Raw genomic sequence first — 26,467 nt, forward strand, 5'->3', positions numbered from 1 at the left:
CTGTATATCGTTGCTGTCTGGAGGAAACCTCATAACTCAATTTTTTAGGTTTTAGATTTTTTTTTACATTAATCAGTGCTATTGAACACCCTTTAAGTCTGTGTGTTGTTTCAAAAATATTGAACCAATGGAAAGTAGTAGAAAGTGCTTTGGACAAAACCTCTTAACTCCATTGGACCCTCAAAATGTCTGCTATAAAGCAACTAACTCCACCACCTCTCCCCCTCTCATGGAAGTAATTGACAATATATAAAGTTACACCACCAACGTTGATGAGGCAGTATTGCTTTGTTTTAGAAATATAAGGTTTTCTTAATTTCCTTGAAAATTCTATATTTTTCATTTCCTGAAAAATGAATATTTTTGAGTTATGAGGTTTCCTCCCAACAACAGAGATATGTAAATTACATCCTGCACATATTTTTTGTTTGTTTGTTGTGGCATCCTAATTAAACGTAATGTAGGGTAATGTGAAGTGAGTGGGGGGTGGGATTTCCAGACCCACAGGAACGCATCCAGGGTGCCGGCCTGGTTCCGGCGAGTCGCCCCGCATCCGAAACGGTAGAGAAATGACAGAGTTACTGTGTGGCGGTCCCTCTACTGTACTGTACTGTACTGTACTGGCACCCCCGAAAGCATCATATATACAGTTAATACATGCATGTGTGTTTGTGTATGCTGTTTTCGTGCTCATACCCAGACACCCAGCCACCCACCCACACACATAGCTCCGTAAGGGAGTGGTTGCACCACTCAAAAAAAGGTTGCCGACCCCTGCTTTACAGATTATAAAGTCTGTCTTATTCATTGAAATAACCTCCAGATTGCAGCTTCAGCTCAACAATGCCAAAATTGTTCAACCAGGTTTGAACTACGACAAAACACACACAAACCACGACCTATAGAGCACTGAAGTCCTGACGTAACTCGCTCATCCCGTGCTTCCAAGGGGCTCGTGGAGGTTTTTCCTCCATGGAGAATAACTTGGGGTTAGGCCTACATGGGGTCATCTTAAATTCGTCTCATAAAAGAATTGTGGTCAAAAAATTAAAAAAACTGTCTCTGCGATAGACGGGGGAGGTGTCTCTGTATCGTTTAAGAAAGTCAGTCAGTCATATTTGATGTCAGTCTGATTTCTTGCGAAAAAGTAACTAATTGGGCAGCAGTAACATTAGCGTTTTCAGTCAGTTGATTCTTAATATCCATATATACGAGTGAAAGCGCCGGGATGATTTGTTGATTTTTCAAACACAGTTGAGACGATCTATAAGATCCCCCTATGTGGATTATGATACAAATTAAAGAAGTACACAAACCCGTGGACTTAGCGCACTATAGCGATATTAATGTCAGACTTTGGTGCTCTATAACACACACAAACTACAACAATGGTCATATTCTGGTTCCCAATATAAAGACACAACCTAGACATACTGTAACAACCTAGGATAATTATCCTACTAATACAAAATTAACCTGTCCTTTATAAAGCAAATATGAAGAGGCATTATTGGTATCATTATGCAGATGACAGATTACATAGTACAAGGCATAATCACTGTGTGCTAGTAGGCCTATGAGTTGTATTATAATTCTCAAAAAAAAATATTATAAATGTTTTTTTGCTCTTTTCTGTTTCAATGTTTATTACTGTCGACAGGCTGTGAAGTGTATATAAGGAATGCAATTTCATTGTTTTCATATCAATGATAGGAGTTGCATTGTGTGCATATAAATGTATATTATTAGGCAATGTCATGAATATTGAATGCTCATTAGCGTTAGCCTCGTACCATCATTGCCTATAAATATTGTTTTTTTGTTGTCAAATTGACATTTGTGCCCAACTCTACTCTCGTAACATTGTGCCTTATTGTCCTAGGACAATCAGATTGCTTGTTACATACCAACATGACGTATGTTGCATTCCCACGGGCAGACGCAACGACGCAGTCTACCGTTCATTGTCAATGGCAGCCATGCAGCGACATGACTAGGCAAAGACGCTACGGTGCATGTAGCTGCTCCAGACGATATTCCCTTACTATACTACATCTCTGCGTCTGCCAGGGTGAACCCACCATTAGGCAGAAGTGCGACAGGAACCCCTTTCGGTGTTTTAAGCATTATGTTATATTTTAGCTATAAATGAAAAATAGCAAATCTACAAGCTCATAGCGCAGCACCGAGTGCCGCACTACAAGCTTGTAGATCTGCTACATTTGAAAAATCGTGACAATGTGCCTCAAATCTTTGAATATACTGTATATTCTTTCAGAGCGAACATTTTTAACTCAAATGTTTGCTTCAGGCTGGAACAACATATTTTCAGATGGGGTTCGGAAGTCAATTACATTTGATTTTTGGGGTCCTTGACATGAAATAGTTTGAGAACCACTGACATAGAAACAGCTTTTTCAGAAAACTGTGGATTTGGAAGCCTCGGCCTCAGGTCTAAATAACACATTGACGAGCATGCTCGTCATTCAAGGGTTTTCATTGCGTTAGATCGTGTTGGTTACGTTAGAAGATTGCGCTCTTCACCAACGTATATGAATGACTCTGGGTTGCTTGTTTTGGTCAAAACAAGCTTTATTCACTCACGGCCTATAACTAAATCCCATCTGAAAAGCCCTATAGGCAATTATGCTATGAGGCTACCGTTATGTAATATATATACAAACAGTGTATGTATATGGCTGTTCAAATTAACCATGCAACGAGCGTCCTCGCTCAGGCGTCACAACACATGTACAATGAATTGCAACCCTGGCAAAACCTCTGATCTACAAGCTCATATGGCTACCTGTGGTGAGCTTGGTAAGATCTGGTCATTTTGCTGTCCGTCGTGTACTGTAGGCTTAGACGACCAAGTATCGAGCATCCGTATTCCGAGGAAAACTCGTGGGAAAATAGCCACATCATTGGTAATTTGTAGATTTGTAGCTATTTTCTGCGAAGATATTTATGATAGAGTGAGCCCTGAGTAACTCCACTCAGCGACGTAATGGAGATGAACTGCAGAGCGCTACATTGCAACTGTCAGGATTTAGAAGCCTTTTTATTTTATTTTATCGTCCTCAGGTCTAAATGGGTTAAATGAAAACGAGGCTCTCCTGCTACGTCCGACACGAGTAATAAAACGACAACGTTATCAAATCAAACCTTTCAGATGTCGGTATGCTAATAATATGCTAATAATATGGTAATAATGTGATCGGTCGGTGGGGATTGTTATTATTGCTCGAATGAAATTACTGTTTCATTCAGTTCCCCCGTAAGTAACAAGCCATGATAGCCATTACACACACATACAGGCGCGCACGTCCATGTGTGTGTGTGTGTGTGTGAGTGTGTGTCAGCGTGCGTAAATACTGTGGGCTATATAAATAGCCACTTTGCAAAGCTTGTAACGGGTTATTGCGACTCTCTCTCTCTCTCTCTTTCTCTCTCGCTGATCGAGCACGGGTCTGACAGAAACAACAGAAACTGTTGCCTAGCAACACCAAGGGCTCTATTTTCGTCCATGCTTAATCCCTTATCCCTAAACTACTTTTTTTTTTACTATTTAGAAAACATTTTTGAATAGCGAAAATTGCTAATCTACATTGACACGTTGTGAGCTTGTAGATTATTGTTATTTTAACAATTCAAAACACATCCACACACGCACGCACGCACGCACGCACGCACACACCATAGTGCATTGCGAGCTGTTTTTCTGAGGTAAAGAAATAAGAAGGTTGACGAATGAACACATACAAATACATTCTATGGACCGGCCATGTTTGACCTCTGACCTTCACAGGGACCAATCAGAATGACACATTGTTATTACTTGACATTATGTTATATAACGTTAGTTACACAAAAACACACATTGTTATTATATTATTATACTATATTATTATATGACATTATTATTAGGCATATAGAACTACTATTGACACAGTATGATGTTTTTAAAAAACTAAAAAAGAAATAAAGACAATTACCGTACCATCACAATTTAAAAAAGAACGCACACACACACATACAGTACGCACACACACGCATGGCACTGTTTTAAATGTACATAGTCAAATCCTGTGTGTGTGTGTGTGTGTGTGTGTGTGTGTGTGTGTGTGCGTGTGTGTGCGTGTGCGCACGTGCTTGTGCGCACGTGCTTGTGCGTGTGCTTGTGTGTATGTGTGTGCGTGCATGTGTGCATGTGTGTGCATGCCTCATAGTCTTGTATTGATGGAGGCAGCAGTTAAAACACAGTGGCCTGTAGGTGTGCACCGCTGCCACTGGGGGGAGCCAACGTCACTGCTCTATGAAGTCCTAGCCTTCAGTCCTGGGGAGCAACAGAGACGCACACCGGTATGTTGTATGTTAAAGGTGATGTTTCACTTTAAAATAATATAAACAGACAGACAGACAGACAGACAGACATACCTTGTGAGTTCGTGCTTCCTTCTGGTTGGAGGAGAGAGATTTCCACACGGTGGTTTTAGACATCTCCTCTGAGATGTTAATGTCAGAGGGATCACATGACCTGAGGGGAGGAGTTAGGAGCACAGGGGTTAGGATGGGAGGGGTCACACCTGAGGGGGAGGAGTCGGGAGCACAGGGGGCCCAACACTAGGCTAAAGGGAAGGAGGAGTGTGCGGTGGAATGTATCCTAGTACATTTATCAGACCTACTGTTCTTACAATTGTAGGTACTTTTACTTTAGTTAAGTAGCCTATAGTTTCATTATTTTTGATAATGCCCAGCTTTGTGTGCTTGTGTGTATGAGCACGGAATGTGATGATTTGATTGGCTGATGACGGAAGGAATGTGATGTATATGATGATAAGAGTTCTGCTCACTTCACACAAGTGTGATTTTTAATAATAAGCCAACACATGGCTTTCTGAAATTACGTCATGTGGACATCCAAGTCTACGGACTTTTGGGGGTTTGTTTAGGGCATTTATGATGTATTTTTTTACCTCACCTCACCGTCCGACGTCCAAACGGGGTGGCGTGACCCAGAGTGTAGAGTAGGAGAGTAGCGATGCCTATGTGGGTGGCTATAGTTCCAAACATTGCTCCTGTAGCTGGAACTATCCCATTGAGATAGAATGAGCACTTCCGCATTCCATTGTTACCATGGGAGTCAACGCTAGTGTCGCCACTCTCTTACTATTACTGTGCCGTGACCGTTTACGTGTGCGTGTGCGCGCGCGTGTGTGTGTGTGTGTGTGTGTGTGTGTGTTCTTACTTGAGGTCATGACCTTTAGGTTGCTGGATCAGATGGCTGCTCTCCATGGAGATCTGAACGGTGGTGGAATCATCTGCACTGACCATATCCTTCTTCTGTAGGACACACACACACACACACACACACACACACACACACACACACACACACACACACACACGTGCACATGCATGCACGCATACAAACAATGCAGTCAACCCTTGTTGTTTGACTAGTATGGAGCCAGAACAGTCTGAAAAGTCTCACAGTCGCGATCACAGATTTTTTACTCACAAGTTCAGATTTGCAACTCACATGAGTGAACTCACAGGTTCACATTTGTGTTTTGTATCCACAAGTTCAAGGTTTGTGTTCTGTATCTGTACTTCACATCTGTGTTTTGTATCCGTGTTTCACATCTGTGTTTTGTATCCGTGTTTCACATCTGTGTTTTGTATCCGTGTTTCACATCTGTGTTTTGTATGAATTTGTGTTTCAAATTTGTGTTTTGTATTTGTGTTTCACATCCAGTTTCAAAGGCACACTTAAACGTTGCAAAAAATATTAATATTTACAAAAAAAAAAAAAACGAATCTACAAATAGTGTTTTCCCAACACACACGTCATATAAATCCACAAACCCTTCATGTGCAAACTCCTCTGTGCTGTGGTGAGTTATCTCTGTGCTGAAACTCTGCTGCACTACTTTTGAGACTCTTCTAACGTTGGGCGGTAACAAACATCATCATTGGCTGAGGGAATCTGTCAATAAGATTGGCAGATTCCCTCAGCCAATGATGATTCCTCGGCCAACCAGATCGGTCCGCCTTCAGCCAATCCTAGGGCTCCTTACATTGTCCCAATCAAATGGTCGCAGACCCGGACCACTTCCTTGTTTACAACTGGATGAAACTTTTAATAATTATTTATTTATTTTCTTCATTTTCACAGTTTTTTACGCCTTGTTTGGGACGTGTGGAGCGTTGTCCCTTGTTTGGGACGTGTGGAGCGTTCAGCGTTGTCCTGGCGTTTCTACTGAATGAATGTACTGATCCGAGCGCTCTGTTAGCGTCCGATCAGACGTTGAAGTTATGGGGGTGCCATACTCTGTGTGGGCAGCAACCGGGACGGGATGACTTACAGGCGTCACGGAGGACTGCACTTCTTCTGTCGTCTTGGTGGCGACTTTGTCGTCGTCCAACTTCTTCTTCTTCCACTCGGGCATCAGGTCATCCAGGTAGCTCAGCTCTCTACTGGAGAAGCACAGGTCTAGGAACTTCCTGATGAACACCAGGGCTAAGACCTGAAGATACACAACAACACACATGAACACCAGGGCTAAGACCTGAAGATACACAACAACACACATGAACACCAGGGCTAAGACCTGGAGATACACAACAACACACATGAACACCAGGGCTAAGACCTGTAGATACACAACAACACACATGAACACCAGGGCTAAGACCTGGAGATACACAACAACACACATGAACACCAGGGCTAAGACCTGTAGATACACAACAACACACATGAACACCAGGGCTAAGACCTGTAGATACACAACAACACACATGAACACCAGGGCTAAGACCTGAAGATACACAACAACACACATGAACACCAGGGCTAAGACCTGAAGATACATAACAACACACATGAACACCAGGGCTAAGACCTGTAGATGCAACAACACATAAACACCAGATCTTTGATATCCCAATAACTACTTGCTATATCTACTGCAAGGGCATTGCATGGTCTGTTTAAATGTGTTATTTTTTTTCGCCTTGCAATATCCTACTGCTGCTTTTTGGTTCTGACTTTTCCGTGTCTCCTGCAAGGATGCAACACTTGCTTTTTCATTTTCTTTTGAACAACAACTCTTTCTGGAGGAAGCGTGCTTTTCGCTAGTGATGTTTTCTATGGAACCCTTCGTGTGGATTGGTGCGGTAGATATGTGTGTGTCTGTGTGTCTAATCTATGATATATTGCCGCAGTGATTCCTGTTGTGTCCACTGGGTGCCGCTGTGGAATGTATGCGGAGGTCTGTGCGCTATATTCTCGCCGGAGATGGTTTTGGAGACTTTTGATTATTATAGTTTGTTTATACAGTATGTAATGTTTGCTTTCGCCATCTTTTGTTGAGTTTAAAGGACAACTTTAGTTTTTTTCAACCAAGGTTCATGTTTTAGGTTGTTATTAGAGAAAGTAAAAGGTGAGAGTTAATTTTCTTTCATTTGCTGCTTTCTTTCGTTTTGGGGATTTTAGCAGTTTCTGACAGGGGGGCGGGGGCATTCGAGCATGGGGCTAAATATGTATTTTTTTACAAAATATTATGCCGATTTATTTTTTTATTATTTACTATAGTCCTAATAAACCCCAAGAAATTACATCTGGCCACAAAAGATCACAGGATCTATTGAATGTATCAAACTGACATATTGAGCCTATACACACAGTATAAGCCTTCCTCCAGTAGGCTACCTTCACATTCAGTAGATCCTGTGATCTTCTGTAACCAGATGTAATTTCCTGGGGTTTATTAGGACTATAGTAAATAATAAAAAAATAAATCACCATAAAATTTGGTAAGAAAATACATATTTAGCCCCATGCTCGAATGCCCCCGCCCCCCTGTCAAAAAGAGCTAAAATCCCTAAAACGAAAGAATGCAGCAAATGAAAAAGAAATTACACTCATTTTTTACTTTCTCTAATAACAACCTAAAACATGAACCTTGGTTGAAAAAAACTAAAGTTGTCCTTTAAGTTTCTTTATGGCAGTGTTAATTTTGTTTCTCCTGGGGAAATAAATATAAGTGTAGGGGTGAGGTTAGCGGTTATAGCAGTGGTAACCAACCTTTTCAAGCCCAAGAGCCCATTTTATTCCCAATTGTAAGCCAAGATCTACCACTAAAACGTGTTAGAAAAAACACTTGTTTTTTTGCTATTTCTGACAGGCTCAATGCATGTGCACACATCCACACAAAGACTAAAGCTTAAATAAGAATAAAAACTTATAGTAAGTTATATTATCAATGTCAAATAAAATAATATTAAGACAAATGTATTAGAAATAAAAAATATTAGGACAAAAATACAAATAAACTTCTTTGTTGAGTTTTCTTTAAAATAAAACAAAATGCTAAGGACATGAATTGCTTTTACAGCACAATATTTTGTTTCTCATTTCAATGAATATTCACATATTTGTAAAGTTTGAACACCAACTTTTAACCAAACGTGGGAGAAACACTGTGCACGGCTGCACGCACAAATAAAGAGTGCACTCGCGCACGCACATGACGGATTATTATCGATCAAAACAATCCTTAGCGTCGCTTACAAAAGCATGTGTTGCACAGCATGAATGATAAGTAATCACCGACCTGGATGGATAAATATCAGTGGTCCATCCATTGTGTGACCTGATTAACGAGCAACGGTAGGCAGCCGAGTAAGTTAACAGCTTAGTAAATGAATAGTCTACCGTAGCTGTGTGTCAGATGTTCTGTCTGAAGCAGTCAAAGCCAAGGAGAATGTTACAATTTAATTCACAATCGAGCATCTTGCCCTGCATCGAATATCACATGATAGAACAGCAGGATAAAAACGGATAGTCTGTCTATCATCCATGCATCCATGTCATGAGCTAAGCGTCAAGCCCTGTCTAGGACCCACTTCCTTCAAAACTGTGGCTTTCTTGTTCAATAGTTAGAATCTTCAACTCTCACTGTGTCATGTTTTGACAGCGGCACTAAACATTTTGACAATTTGTCATAGTGATATTTATCCAGCCAGGTCGGTGATTACTTATCATTCATGCTGTGCAACACATGCTTTTGTAGGCGACGCTAAGGATTGTTTTGATCGATAATAATCCGTCATGTGCGAGTGCCGAGTGCACTCTTTATTTGTGCGTGCAGCCGTGCAGTGTTAAAAGTTGGCGTTCGAACTTTACAAATAATAATATTGAATTATATTCAACGTGTCGGGGACGCTATCATGCTGCGTTCACTCTGATGCTCTGTGTGCTGCCTGCGAGGGGAACAACAGACACACAGCACATGAGCACAGAGTGCTAAAAGGGGGAGGGCCGAGGGCGGTGCGGTGGAAGCAAGGGGAACAGATCTTCAAGCTGAAATGCATCGAGCCTCTACACGTTGTTAGCTTGTAGATCTGCTCTTTTTTTGCGAACGACATTCTGCTGTGTATTGGCAGTGCGTGGCTGGCTGCCCGTCAGTCTGACACTTCGGGATCGACTTGAAAGGTTCCCGCGAGCTACTGGTAGCTCGCGAGCCCCTGGTTGGTTACCCCTGGGTTATAGGGTTCAGGGTATCAGGGTTTTAGGGTTTAGCTATTAGCGGTCCTCACCATCATGGGGAACACGATGGCAGCGGGTGACGTCTTGATGACCCAGAGCAGCACCAGACAGGTCAGCTGGGTCACGGTGAACAGGTGAACCTTCCTGAGAGGAACGTGACGCAGGTAGATGAAGTCTGGCTGGTGTTTGGCTGGCATGAAGAACAGCTTGAAACGGTCAAAGAACTGAGAGAGTGAGAGAGAGAGAGAGAGAGAGAGAGAGAGGGGGGATTTTTGTAAAAAAAAAAATGCCACTGACATACAAAATAACTGGACTATAATATTACAAAAAAAAGTGACGGCTTCTGTTGCTTCAGCTATATCACCGCGCCTGGTTTAGGTCTTGGAGAACATCAGAAGTTACCTGGATGCCTTTCAAAGACGAGGCTCCCATGTAGAGGAACACTCCGTACAGCACTGGCATGGGAATGAACTGTAGGACAGAAAACACAAAGGATCAGTGAGTTGAATGAATGAATGAATGATCTATAGGACAGAAAGCAGAAAGGATCAGTGAGTTCAATGGATGAATTAACTAATGAATGCTTGAATGAATGCTTGAATGAATGAATGATCTATAGGACAGAAAGCAGAAAGGATCAGTGAGTTGAATGAATGAATGGATGGATGGATGGATGGATGGATGGATGGATGGATGGATGAATGGATGAATTAATTAATTAATCTCGATCTGCTGTTTTCGATGCTGGTCATTCAGACTGACCTGTGACCTTTCACACTGACGTCAGGGCGCTGGTCATGAACACCAAAGGGGTTCTATATAAAGAGGCGACAGTCCTCAAAGGGAATCACCACTAGATGGCACAGCGGTATAGTGCTGCCGGCATCACTCCAATGTGGCAGCAACGCTTTCTCTATGTAAACACCTCAAACACACACATGCATGGTCGCCCGTACATGTGCATACATGCATGCACCCTTACATTCTGAATGAATATGTTGCTAATTTCCGCTTTGATCCATTCATAAATATGATAAATAAATGGGTAAATAAATAATATGAGAGTAGAATAGGATTACAAAAAGTTCTTGTTTTGTACAGCGTGACTTTTTTAATGTTTTTTAAAGCAACTAAAAGTTACGTAAAAACTCCAAAAATACTATAGGACTTAATGGAAGTGTCGCCTCTTCATTACAGGAAGATGAAGAGCCCTAAAGGTCATGACCTTTCAGACTGACTTTTAGGATCAAAGGTCATGACCTCTCGCTCGCACTAACCTTCAGGGCGCTGGTCATGAACACGGAGCAGCCCATGAGCAGGAAGATGACCAATCCGGTGAGCCGCTGCTCTCGGATGCCCAGGAAGCGCGGCTGCTCGCCGGGGGCGGAGCTCTCCGACTCCAGCTTGAGGCTGTTGACGTGCGAGATGGACAGGACGGTGGCCGCCACGAACCACGGCAGACCCATCACAGAGCACACTGCCAGCATCACAGCCACCATGAGAAGGTCCAGATGATAGCCACAGCCCTTCTGTTAAAGAGTACAGAACCATTAGTAGGTCCAGGTGATAGCCACAGCCCTTCTGTTAAACAGTACAGAACCATTAGAAGGTCCAGGTGATAGCCACAGCCCTTCTGTTAACGAGAGTACAGAACCATAAGTAGGTCCAGATGATAGCCACAGCCCTTCTGTTAAAGAGTACAGAACCATTAGTAGGTCCAGGTGATAGCCACAGCCCTTCTGTTAAACAGTACAGAACCATTAGTAGGACGGAGACTTGCCCAAAACATAGTAGCACTGGTCGCCATGATGTTTGCTATGATTTCAATTTGGTTACCAACTCTCCATCATTTAGCTGGTGACCACCCGGGTGTAGATCCAGACCCTAATAGCATTCGGAGATTGTGGAATAGTTGTCTGGCTACACGAGACTAGAGAGTGACTGACCAGCAACTTGTGCTCCTTGCGGTTGTGGTTTATGGGTTTAGGTTTTAGGGTTTAGGCGGTTAGGGTTAGAGGCTGACTGACCAGCAACTTGTGCTCCTTGCGGTTGTGGTTTATGGGTTTAGGGTTTAGGCGGTTAGGGTTAGAGGCTGACTGACCAGCAACTTGTGCTCCTTGCGGTTGATGATGACGGCGGTGATCTGCTGGTCCATGAAGATCAGGATGGTGCACAGCAGAGCCGGGATGGAGGCCGCCAGCACCGTCCACCAAGGGTTACGCCCCACCGGGTTGATCAGCCAGCCACGGTCACTCCTCGTAGGCTGAGACAATAAGACAAGGGTTACGCCCACTGGGTTGAACAGCCAACCGCGATCACTCCTGGTAGGAGCAGATATATAAGAAAGGCTATTCTGAATAATAAAAATAATAAAAAAGAAAGACTAGACTAGGTAGAGGAGACTAGGGATAACTAGGGTAAGTGCTACGAGCTTAGGTGGAGTCTGAAGAAGAGAGTCATCAGACTATGATCTCCACGCACGCACGCACGCACGCGCGCGCACACGCACACACACAACTTACCTGGAACTTGCTGGGGACCTGGAGCTTCTGTGAGGGAACTCCAATCATGTAGTCTACCAGAACCATGAAGACGATGGTGATGAACACTGCAAAGTCACTGACCATGGATCTGACCTGAGGAGAAGAACATAATGGATCTGACCTGAGGAGATATACACATGTACTGTCGCAAGACATGGCCAAAGCATTTCCCGGGGGTACCCACCCAGCCAAAAACATTGAGAACCCCTGTAATAGATTACCTTTGTGGGGAAGTAGCGGCTGGTCTTGAACTCCTTGAGGAAGGCGGACATTAAGAAGGTGGAGAAGAAGAGGATGGTGGACCAGAAGAGAACGTCGGGGGTGTAAGGTCCATGGTGCCCGCACGCCGTGCCGACGAACTGGCCCTGGAGACTGATGCACTCCTACACACATTCATGAACATATTATTACACGGCTTGGTTGAATGCTTGATTCCGATTGGTCAATCGACAAATTCAGCTGTGTATTATTTCTTGATAATGACCGCTCCGCTCTATAACAGACCGATGTCAAACGCTCGGAGCACCTGGCAGCAGCCGCTATGCTGCTTAAGATGTTATGCTGTACCCAACACGACAGCCATGTAAACTAACACACAGTGTCATTTAACTAAACAACGTGCTTTCAAGATTTTTTTTTTAAACATTTGAAGCGAGAAATAGACGATGCCGTACCCGAAATTGATTACATTTGATTAATTCCATTTGATCAACACCCACTTTCTTGTTTCCGAGGCGATTTGTTGCGCTCTTGCGGGGCCAACTTGGACTACTTTCATTACCGTAAGCAAGGAAATACTTTGTTTTGTTGTCACTGTTGGGTCAATTTATGAATTTGTCTATTAAGTAGCGGTGTAATAAGCAGGATAATGTATGGCTGAGTGGTCATTGTTTAGAGATAAATCACCTTCAGGGTGATTAAAACCTCCGCGACCTCCGCTTCGCGTCGGTGGTTAATCACCCTGTCTGTGATTTATCTATCAACAATAATCACTCAGTCATACATTGTGCCTTACTTAACATCCCTACGAATCCTACGAAGGCTGCGAACCGGCCCTGGAGACTGATGCACTCCTACAGACACATTATAAACATGTATCTGTGTGCAGACGACACACTCCTGGACACGCATGCACACACAGTGACAGTGCACATCCTTAGATAATGGAGCTCATTAGTTAATGGAGCACCTCTTTTCATTGTTTGTCCAAAAAGGTGCTGCCCAGGAGGAAGGTGTGTGTGCGTGTGCGTGTGCGTGTGTGTGTGTGTGTGTGTGTGTGTGTGTGTGTGTGTGTGTGTGTGTGTGTGTGTGTGTGTGTGTGTGTGTGTGTGTGTACCGTCACAGTGAGGTTGCTCCAGGACACATCACTGAGGTTGCTCTGACTCCACATCTCCATCGTCTCATTGCTGGGATTGTCAGGCTCTGCACAGATGCAGCTACACACAGCGCATGTGCGCAAACATGCACGCACGAGCACACACACACACACACACACACACACACACACACACACACACACACACACACACACACGCATACACACATGCACACATTCACAGTTATGATTAGGATTGGTTTTTTTACTCTTGTTTGTTTTACTTTTAATATAATTGAAGGTATAGCCTTTTGACTTCTAATTTATATAATGTAATTGATGCCTTTCTTTTTTTTTGTTTCTCTGTCCAACTTGTAGCGTGGGAAAAGCGTTTCCGGTTTTCCCCTTATAATGGGAGTGGCTGCTTTATGCAAATGTCTGGTTGCACCCAATGTGAAGCAAGCGTCTTCCATCTGGCGGAGTCAGGTTAAGGAAGACTAAAGGTGGTTGAGTCAGGTTAAGGAAGACTAAAGGTGGTTGCACACGGGACACGTTTTTCGGAAAACCGCCCGCTGCTAAAAATACGAAAACGTGTCCAGTGTGCCTTTACGTTGTTATGCACCAGTTAATGATGATCCTAATAAACTCTATGAAGACAACCCTGCTCACTATGCCAGCGTGAGCTTGTCCAGGTCTTGGTGAGTGTTGAAGGGCTAGATCTCTATAGACTCTCCATAGAGTCTATAGACTCACTATGCCAGCGTGAGCTAATGGGGATCCTAATAAACTCTATAAACTCCATATACTCACTATGACAGCGTGAGCTAATGGGGATCCTAATAAACTCTATAAACTCCAGACTCACTATGCCAGCGTGAGCTAATGGGGATCCTAATAAACTCTATAAGCTCCATAGACTCACTATGACAGCGTGAGCTAATGGGGATCCTAATAAACTCTATAAGCTCCATAGACTCACTATGCCAGCGTGAGCTAATGGGGATCCTAATAAACTCTATAAACTCCAGAGACTCACTATGACAGCGTGAGCTTGTCCAGGTCCTGGTGAGCGTTGATGGGGTAGATCTCTCCCAGGTGGATCAGCTTCTCCAGCGCCTCGTAGATAAAGATGATGCATATGAGCGCGGCGAACGCCTCCTCGGTGAAGCGTGTGATGTAGCACACCAGAGAGCTGGCGTCGGTGGCCACCAGCACCAGGCACAGGAAGGCCGTCCACAGGCCGATGCACGTCCTCAGGGACAGGTAGGACAGGTCATAGTCCCTGGAGGGGACAAGAGAGACATTTAGGACAGGTCATTGACCCTGGAGGGGACAAGAGAGACATTTAGGACAGGTCATTGACCCTGGAGGGGACAAGAGAGACATTTAGGACAGGTCATTGACCCTGGAGGGGACAAGAGAGACATTTAGGACAGGTCATTGACCCTGGAGGGGACAAGAGAGACATTTAGGACAGGTCATTGACCCTGGAGGGGACAAGAGAGACATTTAGGACAGGTCATTGACCCTGGAGGGGACAAGAGAGACATTTAGGACAGGTCATTGACCCTGGAGGGGACAAGAGAGACATTTAGGACAGGTCATTGACCCTGGAGGGGACAAGAGAGACATTTAGGACAGGTCATTGACCCTGGAGGGGACAAGAGAGACATTTAGGACAGGTCATTGACCCTGGAGGGGACAAGAGAGACATTTAGGACAGGTCATTGACCCTGGAGGGGACAAGAGAGACATTTAGGACAGGGCATTGACCCTGGAGACAGGTCATTCATTACAGGGAGTAGAAGAGATGATTGTAACAGGCGTTGCCAGACGGAAGCTCTATAATGAACAAGTGGTAAAGTGGAAGTGAAACCTCCTCCCCACTTCCGTTTCCTCTTTACAATTGCGCAAATTTATCCTAATATAAATTGAAATCATCTAAGCATAGCTTGCAGCTTAGCGGAAATGGATATAAAAAAATGTAATGTAAAGATATTTTAAATTTTAATTATTATTATTATTTATTTATTTAACTCTTTATTTTAGGATTTTTTAATATGCAAGACAGACAAAAAAGACAAACAAGACATACAGGACAGAAACATCAACAGTAAAAAAAAAAAAACTGAGTAAAAACAAAAGACAGAAAATAACAAAAAAAACAAGAGGTCATGGGATGTACAACAGCAGCAATACATAATAGAAGTTTTTGGATTTGTTACATTCAATGACAACCGGAAGGACACCACCCATATTCACTCCACATCCACCCCCCCAGCTAAGTACTCTGTCCATTTCTCCCATCTTCTTTCACCCAGCTCTTTTTGCAGTCTTAACGAATAGGTCATCTGTTCTAGGTGATGCAGTTGTTGCACAATATTTTTTTTTTTTATATATTTTTTATCCCACGATTTTGTAACCCATTTTTCACCCCTGTGTCAATCATCTAATGTGATCCTGGGCTCTACACACCCTCCGCCAACCTGGGGAGAGCAACGGACTTAACTCATGCTTCCTTCATGCTTGAGTGTCCAAGTTGCTCCTTTACACCTGACAGGGGGGAGTTTCCCTGGTTGGACGTAGCGAGTGGAAGGAACACGTTATTCCAACCAGTTCCTTTCCCCTCCATCAGGCGCCCCGGCTGGCCAGGGGGAGGCAGTTTAGAGACCAGGATTACTGCATGTTTTTGTGAGGGTACCTACCCTAGGGGACACGGGGAGAACATGCAAACTCCACACAGAAAGGCCCTTTCGCCAACCCCGCCTTCGGGTATGGGCACTGATGACGTGGAGGAGGAAACACGCCGCCAGCACCCACAGCGCCCCGAGCGGGAATCGAACCTAGGACCTTCTAGTTGTTGCACAATATTGATAAATAGGTCGGCAGTAGGACAGTTCTTTTGTAACCAATTTCTTGTAATAGCTTTTTTGCTTGCTACAAGTAGAATCTTAAGTAAGTAGGAGTCATCCCGATTTAGCCCGTCTGGGAGTTGTCCTAGGTACAAAGATGTGAATGTAATTAAACATTTTTGTTAACGGAAATGCCAGCTTAATTCCTTGCTCGGATTCCGGGAGGTGTACTTCCAGACTCTATATAGCATTTGGAAATTGTGGAATAGTTGCCCGGCTATGCAAGACTAATTGTAACATGAATAAATGAAGGTGTTTTTTAACCGGTGTCCTACTTGCAGAACTTGAAGAGGATCTTCTCGAAGACGAGGACGGGTCCCGTACTGCCCAGGATGGTGAGAGGCTGCCCAGCGAACAACGAGTAGACCACGCCCGTCATGGAGGCACCCAGCAGGGACTCGATGGCACTCTGAAACACACGGTGACACCATGGATGAGGATACGCTCAATGACTGCCACAATTGTTTCAGTCTCTGTCCATTCCAGTGTCGAAGGTAGTTTCAGTGAGGGCTTTAACCGAAACTTTGCTCACGGATAAGCAATCCTATCACAGGAGGACCGCGGACCACCCGAGGCATGCATTTTGTAACCAAGAACATCGACGCAGCCACCATCGGGCCGTAAATATAGCTTGTTTTGATTAGAATCTGAATCTGGCATTAGAATCCGAGATAAATGGGTGTTAAGATTTCGTCTATCGTTCAAGTCAACGACCAGGGAAGCTTTTTTACTGACGGACCAACCACTTCACGGTTTATCTCCTAGACACGCAGATGCTGACAGGCAGTAGTATAGTGCGATCTCGAACTGAAACAAATATAAAACATTAAAAGACGGAGATCTCTATTCATGAAACTTAATGTGTTAAGAGTCGGGTGGAAACCTCATAATGTCCAAAACTGTGACTTTTCAGGATTAAACTTCAAACATAGAAAAAGTACTAGATCTAGATGCTTTTGTGTAACGCTGTAGCACTGTAGTGTTATAGGCATCAAGGTAATTATGCTTCTGCCCTGTCAAATAGGCCAACATCTACTCTATGTGATGTCACCTGACAATTAGTTGACGTTTGCTGAAAAAGCCTGCATATATCGGTATCAGTTGATATCGGTGTCGGAAAATAGGAGTTGGACAATATCGCTATATCGATATCGACCAAAAGGTCAATATCGGATATCCCTAATATACAGTATATGCAAAACGGTGTCTCTTACGATGCGTCCCTCCGTAGCCTCTCCCAGCAGACCTCCGAAGGTGATGACAGGCGACATGCAGGCACAGTACAGGAAGAGGAAGGAAGCCACGCACTGCAGGCTCATCCCGTCCCGATAGTCGCTGATGTAGAACGGAAGCTTCCTCTTCACGTCCAGGACGAGACCCCCAAACAGCCTGCAAGGAACGCAACGCATGACGTATAGTCAGTGAGGAACAGTGTTGGGGTAATGGCATTACTGTTTAGGGTAACGGAGTAACCTAACTGATTATTTTGCAATTAGAGTAATCAGTTACGCCTTTTCCAAAATCAAAGGCGTTACTTAGTTACATTGAAAAATTATAGGCTATGCCGGTATTTCCCTGTTCTTTCTGTTGCCACAAGGGATAAAGAATCAATCGGACACATTTGTTTCCTGAATTAATGAGCTCTCTGTCAACGGAGAAGTGAACGGCTGCAAGCAACACCGTTGCAACACGGGTGTTACACAGAAGTCAGTGACACATGTTTTGCAGTCTGTGGTGATGTCATGATCATTCTGATCTACCGTATTCAATAGGTCATCATTTTTGGTGTGACACACGGCTGGTCTTGTTTACATTCCGTTGTCGCACATGTGCGAAATGACAGATTGAGAGAAGACAGAGAGTTTGTCCTTTAGTAAGTAGTTAGAAGTATTCACACTATATTTTGATTTATTGATGGAGGTCAATGCAAATTAGTCATGGGAAAGCAAGCCTGGCACAGCTCCACAACACTCCGGTCGATAATGCATTTTTCAGAAGGTAATCTTGTAACGTAACGGAATACTTTTTGATGGCGGTAATCCTGTAACGTGACGGAATACTGTTAAAAGTTATGTTCCCCAACACTGGTGAGGTAGAAGACCCCCAAACAACCTGCAGGAACAACACGACTTATAGTCAGTGAGGTAGAATGAAGATTCATCTAATGAGGTAGAGGGAAGCTTCCTCCAATGAGGTAGAGGGAAGCTTCCTCCAATGAGGTAGAGGGAAGCTTCCTCCAAAGAGGTAGAGGGAAGCTTCCTCCAATGATGTAGAAGGAGGCTTCCTCCAATGAGGTAGAGGGAAGTTTCCTCCAATTAGGTAGAGGGAAGATTCCTCCAATGAGGTAGTAGGAAGCTTCCTCCAATGAGGTAGAAGGAAGCTTCCTCCAATGAGGTAGAGGAAGCTTCCTCCAATGAGGTAGAAGGAAGCTTCCTCCAATGAGGTAGATGGAAGCTTCCTCCAATGATGTAGAGAAGCTTCCTCCAATGAGGTAGAGGGAAGCTTCCGCCAATGAGGTAGAGAAGCTTCCTCCAATGAGGTAGAAGGAAGCTTCCTCTAATGAGGTAGAGGGAAGCTTCCTCTAATGAGTTAGAAGGAAGCTTCCTCCAATGAGGTAGAGGGAAGCTTCCTCCAATGAGGCAGAGGGAAGCTTCCTCGCTTCCTCCAATGAGGTGGAGGGAAGCTTCCGCCAATGAGGTAGAGGGAAGCTTCCTCTTCATGTCCATGGGATCAGACCGGCAAACAGCCTGGTGGTGTTAAGACACCATTCTACAAATGTCTATCATGACAGTTTTCTGTCAGTGGTTCTAAACATAATAATTATGTATTTAGCCGCCGACCCCCATCTCGAAATAGTTTGTTCCAGGGACCCCCAGGGTACTGTACTGTACTGTACCTTCCGGTCCGCTGCAGCTCTGGTCCGTGATGTTCAGGATGAGGTTCATCGTCTACTGGACACACTGTCCCGTTTGGAACCCCAGGAGTCTTCCTCTTCTCCTGCATTAATAGAGAGTATAGACATGCATGACCTTTCCACCCCAGTTAACTGAGGACCCCCAAGATAATCATAATTATATGAACTGGGGACCCCCCAAAATAATCATATATGAACTGGGGACCACCCAAAATAATCATATTTGAACTGAGGACCCCCCCCCCCAAATAATCATATATGAACTGACCTGTGGACCCCCCCCCCCAAATAATCATATACTGTATGAACTGATTGGCGGGACCCCCCCCCCCCCCACCACCCTGTTGAGCACTAGGAGTTGAGGCATTCAATTCAGTTTGACTGAATTGAATGTGAGCTTGTAGATTTGTAGCTTGTTGTGTCTTTCTAATATTAATTTGGACAATTTGGCCAATGTTTGAACCAGTTTGCTGAATACTTTTGATGCAGTAATGGTCTTGAGTTATTAAAAGGCCTTAACAGTCCTTAAATCATCACTTCACTGTCATCTGGGGACCCCACTGGGGGATCCCGACCCACAGGTTGAGAACCAGTGCCCTAAAGGACCTCTGGAGGTCCCCGGACCCCATTTTGGGAACCAGTGGTTCAGTAAAAACTGAGAGGGTAACATCCAAACAAAGCTTTGGTATAAAGGCTGATAAAAAGTTGATGCACAAGAAACAGCAATTAGCAACCGAGGTATCGTCGTCTGGTGGGGGAATAAAAAGCCTTCATGTGCATGAAGATAATGAATCATCCATTCCTCCTCGCTAGGCGAGGATGTTTTAATTTCCCACTAGAGTGCCTTGGTTGCTATTGTTTCTGTGCGTCATAATCACAGCACTTAGGCATTTAGCTCTGAACACTGTGCATGCCATTTTGTCTTGATTAATTGAAGCACCACAATGGAAACAAGCCCTCATGGGTTATTCTTTGAGACACATGCGGCTATTTTGGAGCGTGGCCAAATCCACCATTATTGTTTAGGGACCAGAGACCATTTTATTTTGGCCACCGAATTATGGAACCTACATTTTATGACACTATGGTCAAGTATTATTGTAATGTCAGAACTGCAAAAGCAGCAGCAACAGTTACATAAGAGATAAAAAAGGGATGCTCAAATGGACTTTCCCCAGCCATGAAGAGGAACTGGAGAGAAGAGCATCACTCACATATGGGTATTTTGTTTATACCGTGCTTGGCGCGAGCCTTTGAAAGTAGTCCGCTGGCATTTAAAAACGGAATAGTCGATAAAACAACATCCATCCATCCATCTTCAACCGCTTATCCGTAGTCGGGTCGCGGGGGCAACAGCTCCACCAGAGAGCTCCAGACTTCCCTCTCCAGAGCAACATTAGTGACTTGGGGGATCCCGAGACGTTCCAAGGCCAGTGAGTCTATGTAATCCCTCCATCTGCACCTTGGTCTGCCCCGGGGTCTCCTCCCAGTGGGACGTGCATCGAGGACCTCCCTAGGGAGACGCTCGAGAGGCATCCTAACCAGATGCCCGAACCACCTAAGCTGGCTTTTTTCCAGGCAAAGGAGCAGCGGCTCTACTCCGAGTCTCTCCCGCGTGACGTCCTCCCCTTACTCGTGAACAAGACCCCAAGATACTTAAACTCCTTCACCTGGGGCAATGCCTCATTCCCAACAGTTAAATGAAACTAACGACGAAAACTAAAACGTTTCAACAAATCAAACCCCGACTTTTGACGACTTCTGCACCGGTTCCCACTGGTTTCAGCTGACTGTTTAGCCCCATTTCAAAATGGCGCAGACCGCGTCCTGAATGAAACGTCACGCGTGACGCATGTGCAGGCAGAAGAACACCAACCTGGGAGGGGACATTCTTGGGGGGCTCGATGCGGATGGAGGGGTCCCACTCCCCCGGCGGCAGGACGGTCACCTGGTCCAGGAACTCATCGATGCCGGCCAGCAGGTCGCTGCGGTCCTTCGCCTTGTACGCCACATCGTGGAAGATCTGAGAGAGAGAGAGAGAGAGAGAGAGAGAGAGAGAGAGACATAAGCCACTTTTCCACTGCCAAGATGGAAGCAGAACTTTTCAGAACCTGAAGCTGAATTTGTTGTGTTCTGGGTTTGTTTCCACAGCGCATGAGGTAGTAGGCCTACTAAAGCCTGAGTTCTATGGGCGGAGCCAGCAGTGTCCCGCACTTCACTCGGGTGTGATTTTTGAGGGGCAGGTTTAAACCATTCTGACCTGAGATCAGATTCTAACGCAAAGAAGAATGGTGGCTCTTTAACGCATTTTGACCTGAGATCAGATTAAAAAAATTTCTTCTAAATCCTGACAGTTTAAAAAAATAGCAGACCTACAAGATTGTAGCGCGCGCTTGTAGATCTGCTATTTTTCAATAGCTAAAGCATAACATAATGCTAACACCAAAAGGGGTTCCCGCCCAAAATGGGTTAATGTTTGTCATTAGTTCAATGTTTATTTTGTAAACGCCATTGACCAATGAAGGGAAAATGTACGTCATAATGTACCTCAAGACGTCATACCGTCTCTTTATTTTTAATGGTGTTTAATGTTTGTGTTGGCAACGTTTGCTTTACATCACCATTACATCACCTAATCAACATGAGTTAGACTTTAATATATTGGCGCCACTCACTTCACACGGGTGTGGTTTTTAAACTCCTACTAGCGACACAGCAGAGACACGGAAACATAACCTGGAAAAACACACAGAAGCACTATGGCCACGACAGACAACAACAGAATTATTTAGGGACCAACTCCTCTGTGTGCCTGTCTGTCCAAGCTCTGCTAAGAGCAGCAAGCTGTTAACGCAGTTAATGCTGTTTGCTTGCAGTTCTGTTCTACAGCTAGCCTAAGAGAGAGAGAGAGAGAGAGAGAGAGAGAGAGAGAGAGAGAGAAGATCTGAGAGAGGGTTTCAGATCGTCTATATTTCTTTATGGAATAGAATAACACTAGCCTAAAACCCAATGAAGTACAAGAGAACAAATATATACAAACATAGGGCTACTACTACTACTAGTACTAGTAATAATGAACATAATCAAAATCAGACATTAATAAAGAAACCAAATAGACTTAGGGGCAGCTGTGGCTGCGGCTGAGCAAGTTCTGAAAGTGAGGAAGGCACTTGCATGGATGGCCCTGAACAGCATGACCAGTGTATATGGAGCTCCAACCTTCCCGTCAAATCAAACTCAGTAACTCTACTATGCAACGGTATAGTCTGTTCTTCTATATGGCAGTGAATGCTGGACCCTGAAGCCAACCCTGCAGAATTAAGTCTCTAGACGGGTGCTAAACCAGAATGCTGCGTGCAGTACTCAACATCAGCAAGAGTACACATGTTACCAACAATAATCTGTATGAGGGAATACCAAGGGTGAGCCAGAAAATAGCAGCCAGGAGAATGAGACTATAGCAGGACACTATCAAGAACTGCCAGCCAGCAAAGTGGTGCTGCGGGAACCAATACATGGGCATCGATCAAGAGGATGTCCCACATTAATATGATGAAATACCTCATCGGTCATGATGGTCGCCATGGAGCGTCCGATCTCATGATACTGTTGAGCCTTCCCATCCGGACCGAGCAGGATGAACAGGAACCTGGAGACGACCACGATAACATTAGTAGGGATTCAATAATACATACAGTATACAGTACAGAGACAGCAGGATGAACTCCTGGAGATAAACACAACCATGTGTCAACAGATTTCAATTAAATACCACGACCTGCACAGATTAAATAAACGACGGATTGAACACATGCTCAATGAAATCATCTGTGTTCATTTCAATCCAAGACAAAAAGTGTGTATTCTTGCATGCGATGCAGAGAAAACTAGAAAAAGTGCCCTTCCGGGCACAGGTCTCCACCAGGTTATCCACAGATCCGTGCAGTTAGAGGTAAAAACACTTTTCGGCCAGTTATAGCGCCACCTTGAGGCTGAGTTGAAATTGTTCATGTGGCATTTCGTCCTCGGCCTAGTGGGAATGTGGGTGCACAATTTCACGGAAATCACGCGATGTGTTCATGATTTGCAGCATTTTGTTTGAAACTGAGCACTCCTGTGAACTTTGGAAGCCAATCTTAACCAATCAGGATGGAGTCTGATAAATGTGAAAGACCCGTTTCGTTGAATGGCTCTAGAGAGACTGTGTACCAATTTGCGTGATGTTTGGACAAAATCTGTAGGTGTACTGTGCAAAAACTTGTTTTGCACAAAGCGGCCTCCTGGTGGCGCTATAACAGGCCGTTCTGGAAAGTTTGGGGCAGAGGTTCATCGTTGGCATCCAGGGAGTGTGTGTGCAAAATATGGCATCGACCGGGTTAACGGTGGCCGAGATTAGCTGTTCACGGACACACGGACACACGGACGGACGGACGGACACACGGACGGACGGAGTGCAAAACATACTCTCCCCACATGCCTTCGGCCTGGTGGAGACAATCACAGCCAGGTGTTGAAGTGAGCGGCGTCGATATAGACGATATAGACGTTCCCCCCATTTATCCGTTTTAGTTCTTAGAGTATGTTGAGTGTTTTGAGTGTACGTGAATGAATGTTGATGATTGTAGCGCGCCACGAGCTTGTAGGTCTGCTATTTTAGAAAATTCGTGAAAATGTGGTGCAAAGCTTTGAATATATAGTTTATATACTCTTTCAGAGCGAACGTTTTTAACTCAAATCTTTGCTTCTGGGGATCGGTGGTCCCTGAAACAACACATTTTCAGATGGGGGGTCAGCGCCCGATTTCATATATTTTTGGGGGTCCTTGACATGAAATATTGAGAACCACTGATATAGAAACATGAGGTTTTTCAGAAAAATAAATACATTTTATAAGATTTCGGCGTCAGGCCTAACATGGGTTAAATAAATGTTATGACTCCCGCTATATATACTTGGTTACTCTCCAGCAGTGCATGGTGGTCAGTGTTGTTTTTGGCATCAAATTTCTATTTTAGTTTTAGTCTTTGTCTTTTGAATAGTTTTCATTTAGTTTTAGTCACATTTTAGTCACCCGGAATGTTTTATCATGAAGACATCCACAGCACAGAACATAAATGGCATACAGTGGACACCGTGGACACGGTTAGACGATCTCGACTTTGCTGATGACCTTGCTCTTCTATCCCACACCCAACATCAAATGCAGGAGAAGACAAACATAGTCTCAGCCATCTCAACACGCCTTGGCCTCACGATCCACAGAGGAAAGAGCAAGGTCCTTAAAATAAACACCAACAACGCTACTCCCATCACATTAGAGGGCGAAGCACTAGAGGAGGTGGAGAGTTTTACCTATCTAGGCAGTATCGTGGACAAAGTGGGCGGGACAGACGCTGACGTGAAAGTTAGGATTGGAAAGGCAAGAGCAGCTTTCCACCAGCTGAAAAATGTCTGGGGATCCTCAGATCTCCCCAAAACAACTAAGATCAGGATCTTTTACTCCATGGTAAAGCCTGTGCTGCTGTACGGAGCAGAAACTTGGAGAACAACTGTTAATACTATGAAGAAAATCCAGACTTTCATAAACACCTGCCTGAGAAGAATCCTCCGAATCCACTGGCCTAACACAATCAGCAACCTGGAGCTGTGGCAGCAATCAGGCCAACACCCTGTGGAAGAAGACATACTACAAAGACGATGGCGATGGATTGGCCACACCCTTCGCAAGCCTGCAGCTAGTATCACAAGATACGGCCTGTTCTGGAACCCACAAGGGACAAGGAAAAGGGGCAGACCAAGAAACACCTGGCGGCGTGACCTAGACGCAGATGTGAAGAGATCTGGCCATACATGGGGACAGCTGGAGAGAATGGCCCTGGACCGAGATGCCTGGAGAGCTCATGTTCGTGGCCTATGCCCAAGGTTGGGCGATAGGCGTAAGTAAGTAATGTTTTATTGTTAGTCTAGTTTTAGTCGACTAATTGTCAGTATATTTAGTCTTAGTTTTAGTCATTATAGATAGTTTTCATTTAGTTTCCATTTAGTTTTCGTCAGTGGAAAAATGTAGTCGACGAACATTTTTTTGTCTTAGTTTTAGTCGACGAAAACAACACTGATGGTGGTACCTGGTCGGTATGGGGACCTCGGTGAGGCCGCTCAGCAGCACGGCCGGGGACAGGCGGATGAACGCCACGATGGGCCGGTCCAGGAAGTCCAGCTCTCCCACCAGGACGTTGGAGGCTTCGGCGCCCTCCGGGATCTTCTTCATGAAGTGCATGTCCACCTGCAGGTCAGAGGTCACACGGTAAGAAGAAGGAAAAAAAAGCTGAAGTCCGTATAGGCTGGATTGTATCCCTTTTCCGAGTCTTTAGCAACTATAATTCACTGCCAGCGTAAATTAATACATAATTCCAGAGAACCTATACTGCTCTTTGATTTACAGTAAAGCAAGAACAACAGATGGTGATCATCAAATACATAAAAATAGTCATCAAGAATCATACGTGAGCTAAGAATCTAACATCCGTCTGACAGTGGCATTTCTGTACAATTAAACTATCCGTATACACTATAGAGTGCTATGTCTACATGCATACATCTAAATGACATAAGTTGAGCCTTCGTCTGTAAGGTCGTCGGGGCTATAAGGCAAGTGCTACGGGCTAAGATGGAGTCTGAAGAGGTGGGTTACTGGGTTTTCAGACAACTCCCATTGCAATGGGAAGTACATTCCATAGTTTTGGAGCCAGTAGTGAGTAGAGCCTGGGCCGTGTGTGGTGTTGCCCTGGCGTTTTTAGTGAATGTCCAGAGGACTACTGCTCTGTACGAAGTAGAAATGATCTGAATTTGGTCTGCTCTCCTACTGCATCACATCTCTGTGCCCCAAATAGCCGACCTACAAGTTTGCGCGTGAACGCACGCACGCACGCACACACACACACGCACGTGCGCACACACGCACCATGGCACACGTGACGTGCCCACATGGGTGCACAAAGATTGGTATTGTGTTACTTCAAAGTGGACTCTAATAGCAATTCAGACATCCTTTGATGTACAGGGATTGGCTGCAGTGGTGGGTTTGGGCGAATCCAATGCATTATATAGTATCCTGTGGATGAATGCAGGTCCAAGGTGGGTGGGTCCTTGGGTATAGCTTCATGATGCTCAGTTGACATAATAGAAGGTACTGTAGGTGTGTTTGCCTGCCCACATCGCTGTTATTTT

General features: G+C 44.4%; 1 protein-coding gene across 1 annotated transcript in view; it reads right to left on the reverse strand.

Moving 5' to 3' along the window:
• Nucleotides 1-4,330: 4,330 nt before the first annotated feature.
• LOC310862964 (electroneutral sodium bicarbonate exchanger 1-like) overlaps nucleotides 4,331-26,467 on the reverse strand; it is a gene marked incomplete at its 3' end in the record, with an annotated part of 44,856 nt that continues 22,719 nt past the window's right edge. The window contains exons 8-24 of the mRNA XM_083771086.1: nucleotides 25,366-25,523; nucleotides 22,802-22,889; nucleotides 21,117-21,263; nucleotides 19,223-19,323; nucleotides 17,541-17,715; nucleotides 16,602-16,735; nucleotides 14,451-14,696; nucleotides 13,436-13,535; nucleotides 12,321-12,482; nucleotides 12,079-12,192; nucleotides 11,658-11,819; nucleotides 10,834-11,085; nucleotides 9,959-10,027; nucleotides 9,607-9,780; nucleotides 6,277-6,530; nucleotides 4,438-4,537; nucleotides 4,331-4,336 (exon numbers count right to left, since the gene is read on the reverse strand). Of these exons, the coding sequence (XP_083627212.1) occupies nucleotides 4,331-4,336; nucleotides 4,438-4,537; nucleotides 6,277-6,530; nucleotides 9,607-9,780; nucleotides 9,959-10,027; nucleotides 10,834-11,085; nucleotides 11,658-11,819; nucleotides 12,079-12,192; nucleotides 12,321-12,482; nucleotides 13,436-13,535; nucleotides 14,451-14,696; nucleotides 16,602-16,735; nucleotides 17,541-17,715; nucleotides 19,223-19,323; nucleotides 21,117-21,263; nucleotides 22,802-22,889; nucleotides 25,366-25,523 (2,442 nt within the window). The remainder of the gene's footprint in view (nucleotides 4,337-4,437; nucleotides 4,538-6,276; nucleotides 6,531-9,606; nucleotides 9,781-9,958; nucleotides 10,028-10,833; nucleotides 11,086-11,657; nucleotides 11,820-12,078; nucleotides 12,193-12,320; nucleotides 12,483-13,435; nucleotides 13,536-14,450; nucleotides 14,697-16,601; nucleotides 16,736-17,540; nucleotides 17,716-19,222; nucleotides 19,324-21,116; nucleotides 21,264-22,801; nucleotides 22,890-25,365; nucleotides 25,524-26,467) is intronic.

Source organism: Protomyctophum parallelum (assembly GCF_964188405.1).
Source record: "Protomyctophum parallelum genome assembly, chromosome: 8".
In the NCBI taxonomy this organism is placed as follows: domain Eukaryota; kingdom Metazoa; phylum Chordata; class Actinopteri; order Myctophiformes; family Myctophidae; genus Protomyctophum; species Protomyctophum parallelum.